A 17,834-nucleotide genomic window follows, 5' to 3' on the forward strand; every position below is an offset into this window, starting at 1 on the left:
CTTTTACACATCGTCTCATAATACCTATTATTTCATATTATTACCTAAATATGTCAACTATACTTATTCGTCGCCACAAAAGTATTTATTTCTTTCACTTACACACACACACACACACACACACACACACAAACACACACACACACACACACACACATATACGCATACATATACCCTCACACCCTACTTTATGTAAAACTAATTGTTTAATGTTCATTGTTATCAGTTAAGACGCATTGTATCCATTGTCCACATGGTTCAGAGTAGGAGAGGCTGGTAATCCGTCATACAGGTATCCTAGTACGGACACCAGTCTCTCACATAGATCAAAACTAATGTACAATCTAATCTTAGCATAACAACCTATACATTTTCTGTAAACATCTGTGTGAGAGAAAAATAAAGATTTTTATTATTATTTTTATTATTATGTTTCTACCTTTTCAGGAGCCTTATGGTAAGTAAGGAACCCTAAAACCCAAATACCCCTCCTAGTGTTTCATACAATGACCCCTCCCCGGCCCTCTAACATGGTGTCCTTTGTGGCTAGGTTAGGAAAAATTATCAGTGTCCCCATTTACACCGATGCTCAATAATTTAGGATCAGACCACTGAGTATCAGACAGATGACTAGCAAAAGATATGATCTTGTTCTAGGTATTAGGTTTTTCCAGCCCTTCAAGCTAAAGCTGAAGTTGTTTTGATCCAGGTCCAGACATATTAACCGAAGAATCACACAAGATGCACCTCGTGAATATAGTAGGAATAGTAGTTGCATGATACGTAATTACGTGGTGCCCCTCGGGAGTTCTATGTCCAGAGCCTTGGACGCTTATTGGCTGTTGATATCAACATTAACTGCGACTGGTAGATAATTGAATTATTATATAGGGCTAATATTCTATTTCGGAACCTATCTTTTACCAATCAACTGTTACTGTGTTCTATTAAGTAGGTATTTACTGAACTGCCTTCTAAAAAATAGGTACTTACCTAGTTAAATACTAGGTAGATCTATTAATCTAGAATACTTACCTACACAAATATATTTTTTCACTTAGGCCTACTGCCCGCTATCGCCTAGTAGGTACCAAAACTAAAATTCACAGCAGCAAGCGAGAAGTTGGTGATAGTCCGGGCGCGCGGTGGAGACCGGGGAGCACGGGCAGGGTGCGCGCGCGGCCGGCAGTCGAGTCGGCACGCTCGTCGCGCACGCACCATGCCCGCGCCCACGCCCGCGCTCTGCGCCGCGCTGCTCTGCGCCCTCGTCGGCGTCGGCGCCAGCCTACACTGCGCCATGCGACGCGAGATCTCCCCCTGCACCTGCCGCCGCGAGGACACCGGCACTGGCGCCATCCACGTCGTCTGCCAGCGCATCAACACCTACCAGGAGATCGCCGCCGCCCTCGCAAACAAGTTCAGCCCCAAGACCAAGATCGGCCTCGACATCTCCTACTCGCAGCTGCCCGACTTCGGCGCGCACAGCTTCCGAGACCTCGGCCTGTCCATCACCAGGCTCAAGCTCAACTACGACAACCTCAGGCAAGTTGCACCGCGTAGCTAAGCTGATCCACCCTTGCGCTGCACCGTTTCTGATGATGCCTTCCCGCTATGCAGTAGTATTATATGAGAGCCCTAAACGGCTCATAGCAATAATATTGTGAGCAAGTTGAACAATAATATGTGTGAGTTGAATGAGAAAACAACATGTCAGTGATAAGATGGGCGCGCGGGCGCGATGAGGATCGCTCTGTTATCACGTCCAGTGGGCGGCTCCGAGCAGCCAGGGTCCCGCGGCGATCGACCACCAACAACACCAAACTTTTTCAATCTCTATCAATTCATTACTTAGAAGTAATTAAAGCTTATCGGCTAGCAAACACAATAATTATTGTCCGTCAGTAAATTTCCCTTGGGGAATCAGTATGTAATAAACAAGTATTATATTATACCTTATACACGCAAATATAAGATATAGGTACTTACCTAAGTATATCGGTACTAAGCCACTTTACAGAAGATGTTAAACAACATCTACTGAATGTTCTTTATTTCCCGAAGATCTGAGCAATTAAATTGCCCGTGACCTATGAGCTCGACCCGCATTGAACACTTTAATTGGTCTTTCTGTGATTTTAAAGGCCTAGATTCTGTTAATTTCATTACCTCTTCGCGGAATCTTTGGACCACGAAACCTGCTATTTGCTGTAGCTATAAGCTCTTTGATCATTGTGTCGTACAAGCCTATGCTTTGAACATAACACCCTTGACCCTTGAAAACAACAGTCCTACTGTTGAGGTATCAGTTTTTGACTGCCTGTGTCACTCGGGTCTGCGGAATTCCTTTTGGGATCGAGAGTAATTTTCCGTTTAAGAAACATAACAACAAAAGTTGGCTTACTGATGATCTATTACGCAATGCTTGTAGTACTTACCTACAGGTAGTAGGTACAAAAGCGCCTTATGATGATTCATGATGTTGAAGTAATGTGGTAGCAGGGTAGGGTGCAGAAAGAGAATGTGGTAGATGATGAGAGCGCTGGCTGAAGTCCGCAGATCATGCGGCCTGGCATCTAGGAGTCGTCGCTTGATAGTTTGTGGGTTATCATGGGTCGGTTCTAAAGCAGTAAAATTGAATGATAAGTATTGGTCGTATCGTATTCACTATATTTACTCATTAATGATGTACATACAAATTACAGTAACTGTTGTTTGTAGTCTGCATTTTCTAAAGTTTATTGACGTTCCTAAACATATTTTGGAACTTAGGTCTGTTGAATTTGTATCTATTCTATCAATGGTGATGTGCATAAAGCTATAGCTAGGTATTTTTTCTATGTTTATAACAATAACAACTAAGTATCCATATACCTAGCTTTATACCCACCTGATTGTGATTATGTACGTTTTTTGTATAAATAGACACGTATCATGTACTTGACTACGTAATACTTACCTACTTGTCTAACGTGCAGTAAAACCCAAAAATATCCGGAAAAATGCAAGACAACCAAATATAACATAAAAATTTAGTTAACTACTTACCCATTCTCAAATTCTGGTATATTCTTGTAAGGTAAAAATATATTGTATAAATATATAGTCGCATCCATATCTGACCAGTACCACAACAATCTTATCGCATGCTTACCTACTAAGGTTACGAAGACTTCTAATAATAAACGACAGTGGCCATTTCATCATATTCGCATATTTATTTCTCGTGAAACTATACTTTAGTTACAATTAAATTACATTGTTGTCTCTACACAAGATATAGAAATTCGTTGCACTTGAAATGAAGTTCGTCAAACTTAACTAACATAATAAAATAATTATACATAGTGTATGTCATCTCACGCCCAGCATCAACATACCTGTGTACAAAAATGAATCCCTATTTGTCTTGGTCACGAAATCACTTGAGAATGGCTTTGTTTGTGATAAAGATACTTAATTTTGGTTTATAATGTGTGTTTATAATTTATAAAATTTTATTTCTTTGTTTAAATATAATGCGCCTGCGCAGCCGGGATGGTACCCTTGACCGTTCGGACAACAGTGACTTACTAAGTTAAAAAAACAGGACTCTAGTCCGTAAATTCATAACTATTTGACTCATTTAGACCCTAAACTGTTAATACAGAACCATACTTTCCTGTAGCTGCAAATCAACTTTTACGCAGCTATGTTGGGATTTTTCTATCAGGGCCACCCTGTAGTACCTATATTGAGTTAAGTGCATAAGGTTCCCTATGGGGGTGTGTAGTGTGTAGTAACTGCTCCTGGCTCTCTCGAATGGAACCTTTGTGCATAGCCCCAAGGACGAAACTGACTTCCTAAGCTTGGATCCATTCCCACCACGCTAGTCCATTGCAGGTTGGTGGGTCCTCCACACATCTATAGATGCGCAGATTTATTCCCGGTGATTTGAGTTTTCCTTCACCGCAAGAGCCCGTGATATAATTGTACTTAAATTCCTTATTTTTAAAGAATTCATTGGTGTGTGCATACATGGCAGGATTCTAACCCAGGACATTACGAATGAAAGTCATAAGATCCGTAACAATAGAAGTTTTGGGAAAATACTTTCAAACGGAAGTTATGAGTTATACCTATATTATATCACCGGGTTCCCCTCATCTCGCATAATCTTTATTGACCAAAACTCATTTCGCATAACTCATATGGTCTAAACTTTTTTGGCCGAACCATCACTTTGCCAAGACTTATGTGGCATAAGGCTCGTTTCGTCTAAAACTCTTTAGGCACAATCTTTAAACACCTAAGTTTCGTTTGCTCAAATTTATTTTTGTAAAGGTATAATATTATTTTTCCTATTATTATCATAATAAATAATATATTAAGTATGTAGTAAATGTACAAATTGCGATATTTATCTCTTGCATTCCGATAATCACGATACTCGTATTCAATGATCAAAAGACGAAAGTGAATTGAATGACCATTATAATTATTATACAAACGCCATTAAACCCTATGGGATCGAAACCTAAAGATAGGTGCGACGACGAGCAAAGCGAGGAGGAGCGTGTTAGGTGCACATGTTCGTCAAAAGCAAAGCGGAGCGCAGCGAAGCGGAGCGGAGCGTTTCTCACATAGATAGTGGCCACAATACAAGACACCAGATTGTGCTATGTAGGGAGACGCGCCATCAAAGTTAAAGCCAAACGAATATTATTACTTTGTATAACCTATGCCATAGCATTATTAGGCTATTCAAGATTTGGCCATACCATTATTAGGCTAAACAAGATTATGCGAAATAACTTTTTACTAAACAAGATTTATGCCATATAATTTTCGGCGAAACGAGACTTTGACCAAACGGTACTATGCAACACGAGATTAGGCAAATAAATCTTAGGTCAAAAAAGGTAGATCATATAATCAATGAAGATCTTATAGGTAGTCATAGGTATCATATTAATCGTAATGTTTATTTCGGGAGCCATATCAATCTACCTTAGTTTTTCAAAATTAAACCGACCTTACTCACATAAGTCACTATAGTCACTAAAACTTAATTAACTATATCAAGATTTAATGCCTATATTCAAAGTTACAGTTTTGTTTTTCCGCCTTGTTATAATTATTACAAATACTTACCTAAGTCAATAACACGACAAGCTGTTCTATGTAAGTAAAACGTAGCTTTTCACGCAAGCTTCACCTTACCTAGGAAAACATTTTAGTTTTCCTATGCATTTTTTAGGGTTCTGCACCTTAAAAGGAAAAAAAGGAACCCTTATAGGATCACTTTGTTGTCCGTCCGTCTGTCTGTTCGTCTGTAATATTTTAAAAGACCCCAGCTTGAAAGGAGCCACCTCCACGTATCAACTGTAATCACGACTGACAACTTAGGTATTTGACCGTTTCTTCACGGTGACCAACGACCAACCCATGTCCAAATGTCCATAGTTTGTCAGCACCACGCTAAGAAGACGAAGCTATTAATAATTATGTAAGGATATTTTTTAATAATCTTATTACTTATAGGTACGTATAGGTTAATTTTTTTCCCAATGGCAATCTGAGGTAACTTTTAACGGGAAACTGTCCCAATACCTACTGAGAGTAGGTATATTATACAACCAAACAGTCAGCATTGTATGAAGAAGATTGTCGGTACCTGCATGCCTGCATGTTATTCGCAGATGGTTAGTTACTTCAATAACTCAATTAGGAGCTAGTAGGTATGTATTGCATGCTCGTTTATGCATCTGGCCCTCTATACTTGGCAAAGGACCTTTCAAGCACTTGTGTCGCCCTACATACATAATTAGCCTTGGATATGATCTAAATTATCTTGATCACCAAGACCGCTTCAGCTACCTTACCACCACCGATTACATTATTTATCAACAAGCCTTCCATAAGCAGCACTAACTGTCGAATTTATACCTACAAATTAATTGCACTTACACGTTATACGAGCTTAGTTACTAAGCTTAGCAATATAAACCATCTATAGGCGCCAAAAAAGCGCGAGTCACAGAAACCACTCTAAGGATTCATCGTCACGACCCATCACGTCTCCACTGATGGGGCACGGCCGGGTCTCCTGCCACCAGTCCACCACGCTGGCCTAGTGCGGGTTGGTGGACCCCAACACAAGCAAGCTTGTGCTGAGTGAGAGAGTTGTCGGGTAAATTGGGAACCCGACTGTCAGATGTTTTCAAGCCGCCCAAAGGCCTCTGACTAGGCTTAACGACTGGACTGCTGCCTCGTCCGAAGCACGGAAGCGTCCAGAAAAGAACCACTTGAAACCACTGTAAATGCAATTCAATGTTGCAGAAGGCGTCATTTTTTTATATTTTTTTATCCTTTTATTGCACAATATACAAACGTAATTAGGTATGTCATTAAGCTAGCCTTTTCATTGCTCGTGAGTGGGTTAGTACGATATTATTATATAGTTTCAATTTAATTCAAGTAATTATACTTACTTAAGACCTTACAAAATTTAGAATCGATCGGACAGCATAAAGTTTATCGGATCCCCTCATCAACCAGAAAAGAGCTGATAATATTCTGAAAACGGCTGAAACGATTTTAATGAAACGTAGCGAAATTACTATCGCCCTAAAACACAAAACGAAAATCACTCAGCCGTTTACCTTTACCACAGATAGATTCACAGCCACGTTATACTTATAAAAGCCTGGTTTTTCCATCGGGGGATAAATATGGATATACATAATGGATGAAAATCAACCTTGAAGTTAAAATTTAGGTTTAGTTTACACCAGGGTTAAGACTTTATTAGTCCCGCGGAACCCGGTGGTTGTCTGAGAGGCTCAAACGGGTTCCGCATGTCGAGCGTCCGTAGTCGAGCGAGCTTCAGTGATCGTAAATGATCACTGAGGTTAAGCAACAACTGACACGGTCAGCCATTAGATGGGTGACCGATTTCAAGTGGTTCTTTTCTGGACGCTTCCGTGCTTCGGACGAGGCAGCAGTCCAGTCGTTAAGCCTAGTCAGAGGCCTTTGGGCGGCTTGAAAACATCTGACAGTCGGGTTCCCAATTTACCCGACAACTCTCTCACTCAGCACAAGCTTGCTTGTGTTGGGGTCCACCAACCCGCACTAGGCCAGCGTGGTGGACTAGGCCTAAACCCTTTTTTCATTGGCAGGAGACCCGTGCCCCAGCAGTCGGGACGTGATGGGTGGTGATGATGAATCCTTAGAGTGGTTTCTGTGACTCGCGCCTTTTTGGCGCCTATAGGTACTCGTAGATGGTTTATATTGCTATGCTTAGTAACTAAGCTCGTATAACGTGTAAGTGCAATTAATTTGTAGGTATAAATTCGACAGTTAGTGCTGCTTATGGAAGGCTTGTTGATAACTAATGTAATCGGTGGTGGTAAGGTAGCTGAAGCGGTCTTGGTGATCAAGATAATTTAGATCATATCCAAGGCTAATTATGTATGTAGGGCGTCACAAGTGCCTGAAAGGTCCTTTGCCAAGTATAGAGGGCCAGATGCATAAACGAGCATGCAATACGTACCTACTAGCTCCTAATTGAGTTATTGAAGTAACTAACCATCTGCGAATAACATGCAGGCATGCAGGTACCGACAATCTTCTTCATTCAATGCTGACTGTTTGGTTGTATAATATACCTACTCTCACTAGGTATTGGGACAGTTTCCCGTTAAAAGTTACCTCACATTGCCATTGGGAAAAAAATTAACCTATACGTACCTATAAGTAATAAGATCATTAAAAAAAATCTTTTTTTTTTATGCAGCCTGTGTAGTGTCCCACTGCTGGGCAAAGGCCTCCTTATAAACTGACCACCGTTCCCGATCATGTGCTTCCTTCGGCCATATAAAAAAAATCGTTACATAATTATTAATAGCTTCGTCTTCTTAGCGTGGTGCTCTCATACTATGGACATTTGGACATGGGTTGGTCGTTGGTCACCGTGAAGAAACGGTCAAATACCTAAGTTGTCAGTCGTGATTACCTACAGTTGATACGTGGAGGTGGCTCCTTTCAAGCTGGGGTCTTTTAAAATATTATCCCTTTCAGATATAATATTATACTTACAGTCACTCACTCTTATTTCCATCGATAGCATTGTGTTTACTTGCCATGTTCTTAGAATCTTAATCAGCAATCAAGTTTTTCCTGGAATAATTAGTAGTTCAGCAGAACCTCAATATTAAATAAGTTTTGTAGATATAAAATCAGTTTTCCAAAAAATATATTCTTAAGTATTCTTAAAGCTATCCTTCAACCTATCTACTTATACTTACTTAATCCAAATATCACAATGTGCTCTATTTTCAGTCGGTAATGTTCCCAAACATAAGATTTCATTGATTGATCCTTGTTTAGGTTAGTACCTACATACATATTTGACCTAAAATGTACCCTAAACCATTATTATCGCTTCGATTTAATATACGAAAAAAAAATTATAAGTACTTTCTTGAAATATAAAATAAAACTCCATGGCTTTCTTGTACGCGACTCTACACAAAATTCAGGGCCGTCGAAGATTCAAGTTCAAATTCTATCGATTTTCACTGCGCCTGATAATTTACATTATCTGGCCGAGACTTCAGAATATTATCCTGAGCTTTTACCGTAGCCGTACATATCTCTCGGGCCTACTGCTCCATTCAATTGTATTTGCTGGTCTCATTTTGTAATTTAATTACCCTTTGCCCTCACGCGAGAACGCCAATTATATCGTTCGCTCTAGCTAATTCACTGAACAGGACACTCTTTAGAACTATAAAATATGTAATTTAAATCAAAAGACAGGTGCTTTATTTAATCAAGTTTTAACAGTGATCATCAGAAGTCTTTTATCGTCCTTCCGCACATAGGTCTCTCCCAAAGAGCACATCACGCTAGTTCCTGTCCTCGGCCTTCCTACAACCTGCGAGGTACTATCTGCGACCTATAAAGGTTGGAATTTTATCAGTGACCTTCCTGTGTGACTTTGGCCTATGAAAGTGTACCTTGTCTGATGTCGTTGGTACAGCGGCAGCTTGCAGGTGTCCTACAATTCTATTTTCGTGTACCTTCTTAGAATTCTGTGTCAATTGTTTTCTGAATCTTTACTTAGTCATATCCTGTAAGTACTTACATACCTTTGTAAATAAAACATAATTATGTAGGTACCTATAATGTACTTATTCTTCAAGACCATAACCATATACGGCCAACTAGAAAAAACGTAACAGTACCTATCTAACTTTGAATCCTTGTCCACATTAAAAGGATAATAACTATTCGGAAAGAGATGATAGGTTCCATTTTGATGATTGGTTTCTTATCGTTTTGTCTGTTACCCATCCCATGATTGAAAATGTATTGATTGTCCATGACAGTGATTTAACATCCTCACTCAATGTGTACGAGTATGTACTTAATAAATATATGTAATGCAATAAAAATAAAAAACATAGCCTTAAAAGGTGACGCCCTGACTTCTAAACTAGGAACACCTGTATGTCAGGAGTGCCTTCCCAGAAATTGCACACTGGCCAATGTTGTTGGCTACCGTGCACACATTTGACCGTCAGAATCTGTAGATTGTCTGAATATTTGTATGAGATGGGCAGCTGTGGTGACAAATAGGCTCGGAGGACATTAATATTAAACTATCCCGCAGTACGGTACACACTCAATATAGTGATCTCCGTACAATTATCAGAAATAGGGCGGCCTAATTCAATTGGCAGTGAACGAGTATTTCAGGTGTTGCATTTGCATCTATGACCTAGATTGGGGCTATATATTATGCCTATTCTGTCGATGAGATGCAGTTTCACACAACCTGCATTACATTGAATTTTTTCATTAAGTATATCCAGATTTTCAGAGACTAGTCCTAGGACATGAGCTTACATTAGCCTCACATATTGGAGCTGGTACCTACGGTAGCCAAGGGTTTTGATAGAGTAAAAATATAGTTAAGTGAATTTCCAATCAGGATAACATTTTTGTTTTGGGATTGATTTGATCGGATTAAAGGAGAATGGCCATTTTCTAAGGCGCCTTGACCCGCTAGAGCAGCCATTGATGAAACATATACTGATGTGTAGCCCATGACTACAGTACTCGTATATCCTGGTGTAAATTTTATTAGATTTTTAAAATATTTTTCCCTCATTTAGTACACTTTTATCATTGAATAAAAATAGGTTTGGTTAGTGGCTGCAAAGCGGGTCAGATTTGGCCATTCTCATTTGACACCAGTAAGGAAAATATGGCTAGGATTCCTGGATTTCTGTAGATCATTCAGACCCACATTATTAACAAAAATTTATATTCATTGTTATTATATAGTTAATGTAGGTACATATATATATTTATAGTAACATTAAACAAGCTCTAAACTCAATATTGATATTATGCTATTTTCTTGTATAGAATAAGATTGAGAACATTACGTCTAGTCTAGCCTTGTGTCAATAAACTTTTCTTAATCAATACTTATACAAATAATTTGGCACGGAACCTAAATAATTGTGACATATTTTCCTTGTACTTATTCAACTAAAGTTGGTCACAAACAAACACAAGTGGAGATTACAGTGAATCGGAAAGTCCCATTGGATTCCCTGACTTATCTTAAAATGATAGAATGCTCAACTTAACCATACCTAGCTAGGTACCTATAAGTATGTAAATTTATAATAAAGTAGGTAAGTACTTACGTAATATGACTGAAATGTTTGATAAAAACATAGTTTGGTACCTACATAGGTAATTCAGGAGATTTGTCCATCCAGGATAGTAAAGTACTACCTACGTCCTACGAGGTAAAGTAGCTACCTACATAACTACTTACGGTGTGTGATACTCTTACTCTATGTAGTTAGATAGGTATCCATCAATGTTCTGATTATAATGAAAAAGAATAGGGTTAAGAAGGGTAAGAATTTAAGGGTAAGTATGTACTTACTCACCTAATTTGAATAAAAATACTTAACTAAATGAATAAAAATAATGATGTAGGATGAAAATTAGGAACTTAGTTATTGTTGTGTTTGAAAGGTGTGTCTTTATCAAGATTGTGTAGGTATTGACCGTAGACTACACATTTAATGTGGTCCGTGATAACGATCTTTATAAAAAAAAATATTATAGTAAGTAAGTAGGTACGTAAGTACTTAGTTGTGGTTTAAAATATTTTTTGTTATTTGTTTTGTTTTTTTCGAGTTTTCCATTTTTATTTAGGTAAGTACTTTTTTACTTATTTGTTTTCAGCACATCTGAATCTAGCACATAGGTACTTACTTAATATACCTGCTTATTAATTATAAAAGTAAGTAGTTTAAGTACTTACCTAAAATATATTTAAGTAAGTATAATTGAATGCAAAATACGAGTACTCATACCCAATTAAACGTCTTGGCGAGAGTCAAACAATGTATAAAGTAATTAATTATTACATATCCTATAAATAAACTATCTCAACAGATACGCGTTATTGATTACGTTGTATGTAGTTAACGTTGGAATGATTACCATACGCTTATCCTAATGTCCGCTCGTTTAACTTAACGCTGTGTTTAGACACAACATCGGTTTAATTACATTAAGTACAAGGAACGCTTCGACGGCGAATTCCAGCAATTAAATCGAGTGTCGGGAATCTGGATTAACAGGCGCCATCGAAGAAGCATACAATGTGTGCTGTGTGCTGGGAGTGGAATGGCTAGTCTATGGCATAGAGCTTGTGTGGAGTCTGTAGGGCACAGCGCAGGTCCGGCGCAGGCGCAGGTCACGTCCCCCTCTAGACCCCGCACCCCCTCGTGTGATAACCCCGGAACGTTGACCTCTCAACATTACTATTTACTAACTTCAGCTTTCTACGTCATACCCCTCCTCATCACATTCATCACACTTCACGCGAAACCCCCACGGGTGAGCTGTACGCGCGTCCGAAATAAAAATAATAACCTACGACCATCGATAAGTGTGGTCGTAAATAAAGAAAATATATAATTCGATGTAGTTGTAGGTAAATGTCTGTTGTATCATGCATGATAACAATGGTATATTTGTGTTCATTGTTGTTTGGCGTCAACGCGGTTATAATATTAGTGATTACACCTTTAAATTTAAACACATCGACTGGATTAAAGAGGCAATATCACTTGGAAGGCACATGACTTATTTACTACTTTTCTTACTTGACTCATCACTGTATTGCGTATATTTAAGTTATAGGTACCTTGGTATGTACATTGTACAGTATACTTAAGGAAGGGTCGGGCGCCACTCCAGGATTTGTAATATCAAGTCATATTGTACAGCCACAAACTAAAGGTGTGTGAAACCCCGTGTCGGCAAACGGCGTGTCGGTCGCCCCCCAACCCATACGACTGATGATCTGCGGAAGGTAGCGGGAAGCCGCTGGATGCAGATGGCGGGGGACCGTTTGGGGTGGCGATCGTTAGGAGAGGCCTATGTCCAACAGTGAACTATACAAGGCTGAGAGAGAGAGAGAAACTAAAATTCTCCCCACGTAATTGGCAGCATGTACCTAAGTGGTTAGCTATTTAAATAAATATTTCGTTTTCAGTGAGCTCCACGAGAATGTGTTCACGAAGCTGGACCTGGTGGACTACTTCAGCATCGGAGACAACGCGCTGCCGGAGATGCCCAAGCACGTGCTGCGCCACCTGCCGAGGGTAAAGACCCTCGACCTCTGCCGGAATAAGATCACCAGACTCACGGAGGATGACTTTCAGGTAAGTGCCGCCGGTTGCCCGGGGCGAGATCACGATGTGTAGCTCTAACCGTACCACCTCCGCATATAAGCAGCACATCTGCCGACATATTGTTGGTGGTGGTAACCCTGCAGGTCCATAATTAACTAGGCAATGCGTGCTTGAATATCGAGGTAGATTCTGCAGCGTTCCTCAGTCTTCAAGTTCCTGTCCAAAGAGACTATGATATATCCCTGTCTATAACAAACTTTAACAAAACTTAAACTATAACAGTCTTCTTATTTTAGGGTTAGATTAGATAATCACGACTTCTCTGCCTTGAGCTTCATACCTCTAGAGCTGAAATTTCGGCGCGACGGCGACGCCTTTGAGTCCGACAATGGCCCCTAAACAAGATAGTAAGCTTCCATAAAATTGCAGGATATCCCAGAGATAGAACATTTGCTAGTGGCGGGTAACCAGATATCGAAGATCGAGAAGCATGCGCTACCGAAGGCACTGAAGCACATACACCTGGGCATCAACAACTTGAGTACGCTGAACGGGGCGCTACGGGATTTGGACAACTTGGAGTGGATCTTCATCAACGCCAACCATTTGAAATCTATAGACAACGAGCTGCCTGTTGTGAGTTTTTCTAATGATGTATGAAAATAAATGTACATATTTCGTAGACTGCGGAATAAATCCGACGATCCTACCATCTCTGTGGAACACCCATTTGGGGTTGGATGGCCTGTCATGTCCCCAATATTAAAAGAGTGATAAGTAATTAACTTATAATAAATCTTATATTTTTCAGAAAGCCAAGAAAATAGTTTTTATCCACGCTGCTCGAAACGAGCTCCAAAACCTGCCGAAGGATTTGAGGTTGATGACGTCCTTAGTTTCCCTCTTCTTCTATGATAATAACTTGAAGTCCCTGGATGGAGTCTTGCAGAAGTCCAGAAAACTACACAGAATAGGCCTATCATTCAATAAAATTGAAACGGTAAGTATTTACATAGTCAACTACTTGTGTATCCCAGGATTTATCTTGTAGAGCAGTGGTAGCTCAGTCGGGTAAGCAATCGCTTCTCAAGCCAGAGATACGGGTTAGAATCCCGGTGCTGACATGTACCGATGAGTTCATTGGAATTTCAAGTAAAATAGATGTAACAATACTCTTAAACTAAATTAATGTATTAATAATTTTTAGCTAGCCGAGGATGAGTTTACCGAGGCAGACAGCCTCGCTGAACTGGACATAGCCTACAACCAACTGCGATCCCTGAATGGGTCGCTACGGAGTCTCAAGTCCCTACGATATCTCAACCTGACTCACAACCAACTCACGGAGTTCTCGCTCCAAGAGATCAAGGGGTTAACGAAGCTGTCTGTTATCGATTTATCGTATAACAAAATAAGCCATTTGACCGGGAAAATGGAAGTAAGTATCTGAGTTGTGCATCGTTTTCGTGAAGACTTAAGTAAAAAGGAATACCTAGTTAAGTAGGTTTTTCTTAACCGATCGAATAGTGAAAATCGATTTCCCGGAGCACTCTAACGGAGTAAAAACTCGCAGAAAATAACCTAAAGTGACTCTGAATTGTACCAGAAAACCTTTGAAGAAATCAATTCAACGAGTGTTTTATTACAATAAGACCGTCTCTCTTTTCAGAACATGGTAGACGTTGAGACGAAAGTGTTGGAGCTGCGCCTCAACAATAACTTCCTATACAACATAGGGGGTGCTCTCATGGGCCTGCACGGGCTGCTGAGGCTCAACCTGAGCCATAACTACATCCAGCAGATATCGCCTGACGACTTCATCGGCCTCGACGAACTCAAGCTACTGGATATATCGAACAATCAAATCACCACTTTGGAAGAAACATCGAAGGTTCGTGTTGTTGCTATCGCGCATTCTTAAAGCAAAGCGATTTTAATCTTAGTTCTTTATTCTTCAACTTCATTGTGTTGTCACATGCTTAACAGATCCTTAACAGATAGGCTGGTAGCAATTAAATTTATGAAGAAAAATATGTTTTTTTCTATTGCAGACGTTTCTGCCTGCCTTGGAAGAGTTGATAGCCCACCACAACAATATCACCGCCTTGGACAAAGACTTCCACGGTCTGCCATTGCTTTGTCTGGCTGATCTCTCATACAACCAGATCCGCAGTGTGAACTATGACCTGGTCTCCAAAACACATTGCACCATCAATAGAGTGTCCAGTGTATTGAAGATTTACCTTCAAGGTGAGTCTACTCTATGCTTACGACTTTAATAATATACCTATAGATATCTAGACATAAAATGTTCTAAAGACTAAGGGTCTGTTTCACAATGTCTGGTTAGTGGCTACCTGACGGATAAAATACATGCTGTCACTCTCTGTTATTATTTTTTAGACAGTGACAGCATGTATTTTATCCGACAGGTAGCGACTAACCAGACATTGTGGAACAGGGGCTAAGTGGTGTCTGTAGTTAACCACAAAAGTATAGTGTTAATGTTTGATGCGAATTTTCTATAGACTGTAATGTTATACTGGGATGTTTATTGCGATGGTATTCTGCTTTCTTTACTGGCAATGCGACGCGACGGTTTCATGACATAAGCGATATTTTTATTTCATGCGAACTCAGATTTTTGCACAATGTGTAACTACGTAGGTACCTAAGTATCGTACGTACGAACATAATATTCTTCATGGTATGTGAATATACGTTTGAGGTAAGTAGTTGATATTTAAAGAAAGTGTATTGTAGGTACCATTTATCAAAAAAAGCAATAGAACATCTTGCGTAAAAAAACTATCCATTTTATAATCATATGCTTTTGGTGTCATCTAACATTAACATGCAGGTACCTATAATGTAAAAAGTTTATCTAGTATGTTTATGTATAGGTATAGTATACCTACATAATCCCCGTTGTAAAGTCCACTTCAGAGAGTCTGTAAACATTATTAAGTATGAAATAAACAAATTAATTAACTAATGAGGGTCAACAACCAAACACAGATTACTATCCTAAATGTGTACCTAGGTACACCGAATTACCGACTCCTCCTACCCTACAACCATTTGTACTTTGAAATTATTTAATCACACATAATAATAATGTAGGTAACAGGACATTCATAGACTTTACCGCTGAAAGAATCTAAAACTGGGTTTTCCCATAGGTATGCTGGGATAATGAATTTAATATGTGCTTATTAAAATCAGCCTGCATATTATTAGTTAGGTACTTGCTATGCGTTAAAAAATAATAAGAATAGTCAGACATGATTTTATATTAGGAGTAATCTCCTTTTTACTAGCTTTGCGTGAATGGGTATACGCATCCATGTAGGTTTTATTACCCTGACTCAATCGGCCCCTTTCAAGCTGTGCTTTCATACCAGCACCATTAGAACACTTAGATAATAACATGCACGTAACTTGCAGACAACCCAGTGTTATGCGACGAGCACCTATACGAGCTGATGAACGAGTTGGAGAAGCGGAGTGCTAGAGTGAGCGGCGCGGCGACGTGCGCGGCGGCGGGGACGGCCGCACCGGCGCTGATGCGGGCCCTGAACGACGTGGCACCCGCCGCGCCGGTCTACCTACTCCAGGATGAGCCACGCTACCGCCGCGTCGGCGCCCTCCTCGGCCACGTCATACCGGCCCGAGACGGCGGTCTCCCGGTCCTCATCGAGCCCCCAGTCACTCTCCCGCCCCCCAGCTCCAACGTCGTCGTCAAGTGGCCCGATGAGCGCCCGCCCCTACACAACACTTCCCCGCAGTGATCTGCCTGCCCCGTGCTACTGACTGACAATACAACTGCCATTGTGCGGCTAGTGAGTCTGGTTTCGGCTGGACACTGTCTTCCCTCTTCTTTGCTCTGCGAAAGCTTTTCGAAACAGGTTTTAATGAATTTTCTTGTTGTTAGGTATGTCACTGTACTTGTCTTTTACGAGATAAAATTGGTTAAATTTCTTATAGGTACTTACTTGTAGTTTGAATTAAGTACCTAATATATCGTATTGTGATGCACAATAGCAGTTGTTGTTGATGATCGAGCAACACTGGGTGCTAATTGGAGCCCGATCTTGCATAGTTTTTCGACTTGCAATATATCACTATTGGTTATAAGATTATGGTTCGGGAGTGTGTCATGCAGTCATGCTATAAGCATAGGAGCCAAAACAAATTACATATTATCAATATTAAGTATTTCGCGATGCTTTGAAGAGGAAAGATTGACTTACAGGCGGCGCCTATTGGCATGGTCAACAGTTTATTTAGTTAGGTCGTTGAAGCTAAAAGTTCAATATTCTCGCCCCTACATTAAAATTAAAATCAATATTAGTATTGAGAGATTAATACGTTAAATTTGTTAGATGCAATGGGGGGTAAATACCTACCATACGTAAAAGTTTGCATTTTATGACAAAAATCCATTCATGCCTAATTTCTGAGATACTATTCAAAGTAAGTTTTATATACGTAGCTACTTACCCGCTTATGATTAGATAATAATATATTATAATATATTTGTGCATTCCCGATAGCAAACAAAGGAACAAAAAGTAGTTGTAAGTGGGATTTTTATTTTCTATCCAGACAGAGACTTGACAGACAGGTAGGTATCATTTTCTTGAGAGATTGAGGAAACCCGGTCAATACTATTTTTATCATATTTTATACAAGCATGCAGTTTTAAAAACTTTAATAAATTAAGTACTAACTATATCGTTTTGGATATGGAACTCATCAAATTGTAAGAAAATTATATGCGATGACCAATATAAATACGTCCGGTTTTTAATGTAAGTACCTTTGTACAAATAAAAAATAGATCTATCTATCCACATATCGTTTAACTCAGAATACATGTAGTTTTAGCCATTTGGTATAAGTATATATTTATTTCCCTTCGATACAATTATACTTAACAATATTATGGTTAAAACAAAATATACCTACATAGGTATACGTATTTATTAATTTAATAATCAACTGTTAACTTGGAATTTCCTTTTAGAAACGAAGTGCCAATTTCTCCATAGTCGGTTAGAGCATAACCAGGGAGTAGTGGTTGAATTTTGACACATATGTCATGAATTTTATATG

General features: G+C 39.5%; 1 protein-coding gene across 1 annotated transcript; it reads left to right on the forward strand.

Moving 5' to 3' along the window:
- Window positions 1-1,133: 1,133 nt before the first annotated feature.
- On the forward strand, window positions 1,134-17,509 carry LOC125491226 (chaoptin-like). Its single transcript, XM_048632697.1, has 8 exons — window positions 1,134-1,542; window positions 12,578-12,746; window positions 13,146-13,352; window positions 13,528-13,716; window positions 13,924-14,154; window positions 14,386-14,607; window positions 14,768-14,966; window positions 16,164-17,509. The coding sequence occupies exons 1-8, from the start codon at window positions 1,220-1,222 to the stop codon at window positions 16,505-16,507; spliced, it is 1,884 nt and encodes a 627-aa protein (XP_048488654.1). The 5' UTR covers window positions 1,134-1,219; the 3' UTR covers window positions 16,508-17,509.
- The last annotated feature ends 325 nt before the right edge of the window (window positions 17,510-17,834 follow it).

The sequence above is a fragment of the Plutella xylostella genome, chromosome Z (assembly GCF_932276165.1).
Source record: "Plutella xylostella chromosome Z, ilPluXylo3.1, whole genome shotgun sequence".
NCBI classification, from domain to species: domain Eukaryota; kingdom Metazoa; phylum Arthropoda; class Insecta; order Lepidoptera; family Plutellidae; genus Plutella; species Plutella xylostella.

Bases quoted from the DNA above. Each gene is read 5' to 3' on its own strand.
- LOC125491226 (XM_048632697.1), top strand. From the start codon at position 1,220: ATGCCCGCGCCCACGCCCGCGCTCTGCGCCGCGCTGCTCTGCGCCCTC. The intron at 12,747-13,145 runs GTAAGTGCCGCC...ATAAAATTGCAG, and splicing joins TCACGGAGGATGACTTTCAG to GATATCCCAGAGATAGAACA. The intron at 14,608-14,767 runs GTTCGTGTTGTT...TTTCTATTGCAG, and splicing joins CTTTGGAAGAAACATCGAAG to ACGTTTCTGCCTGCCTTGGA.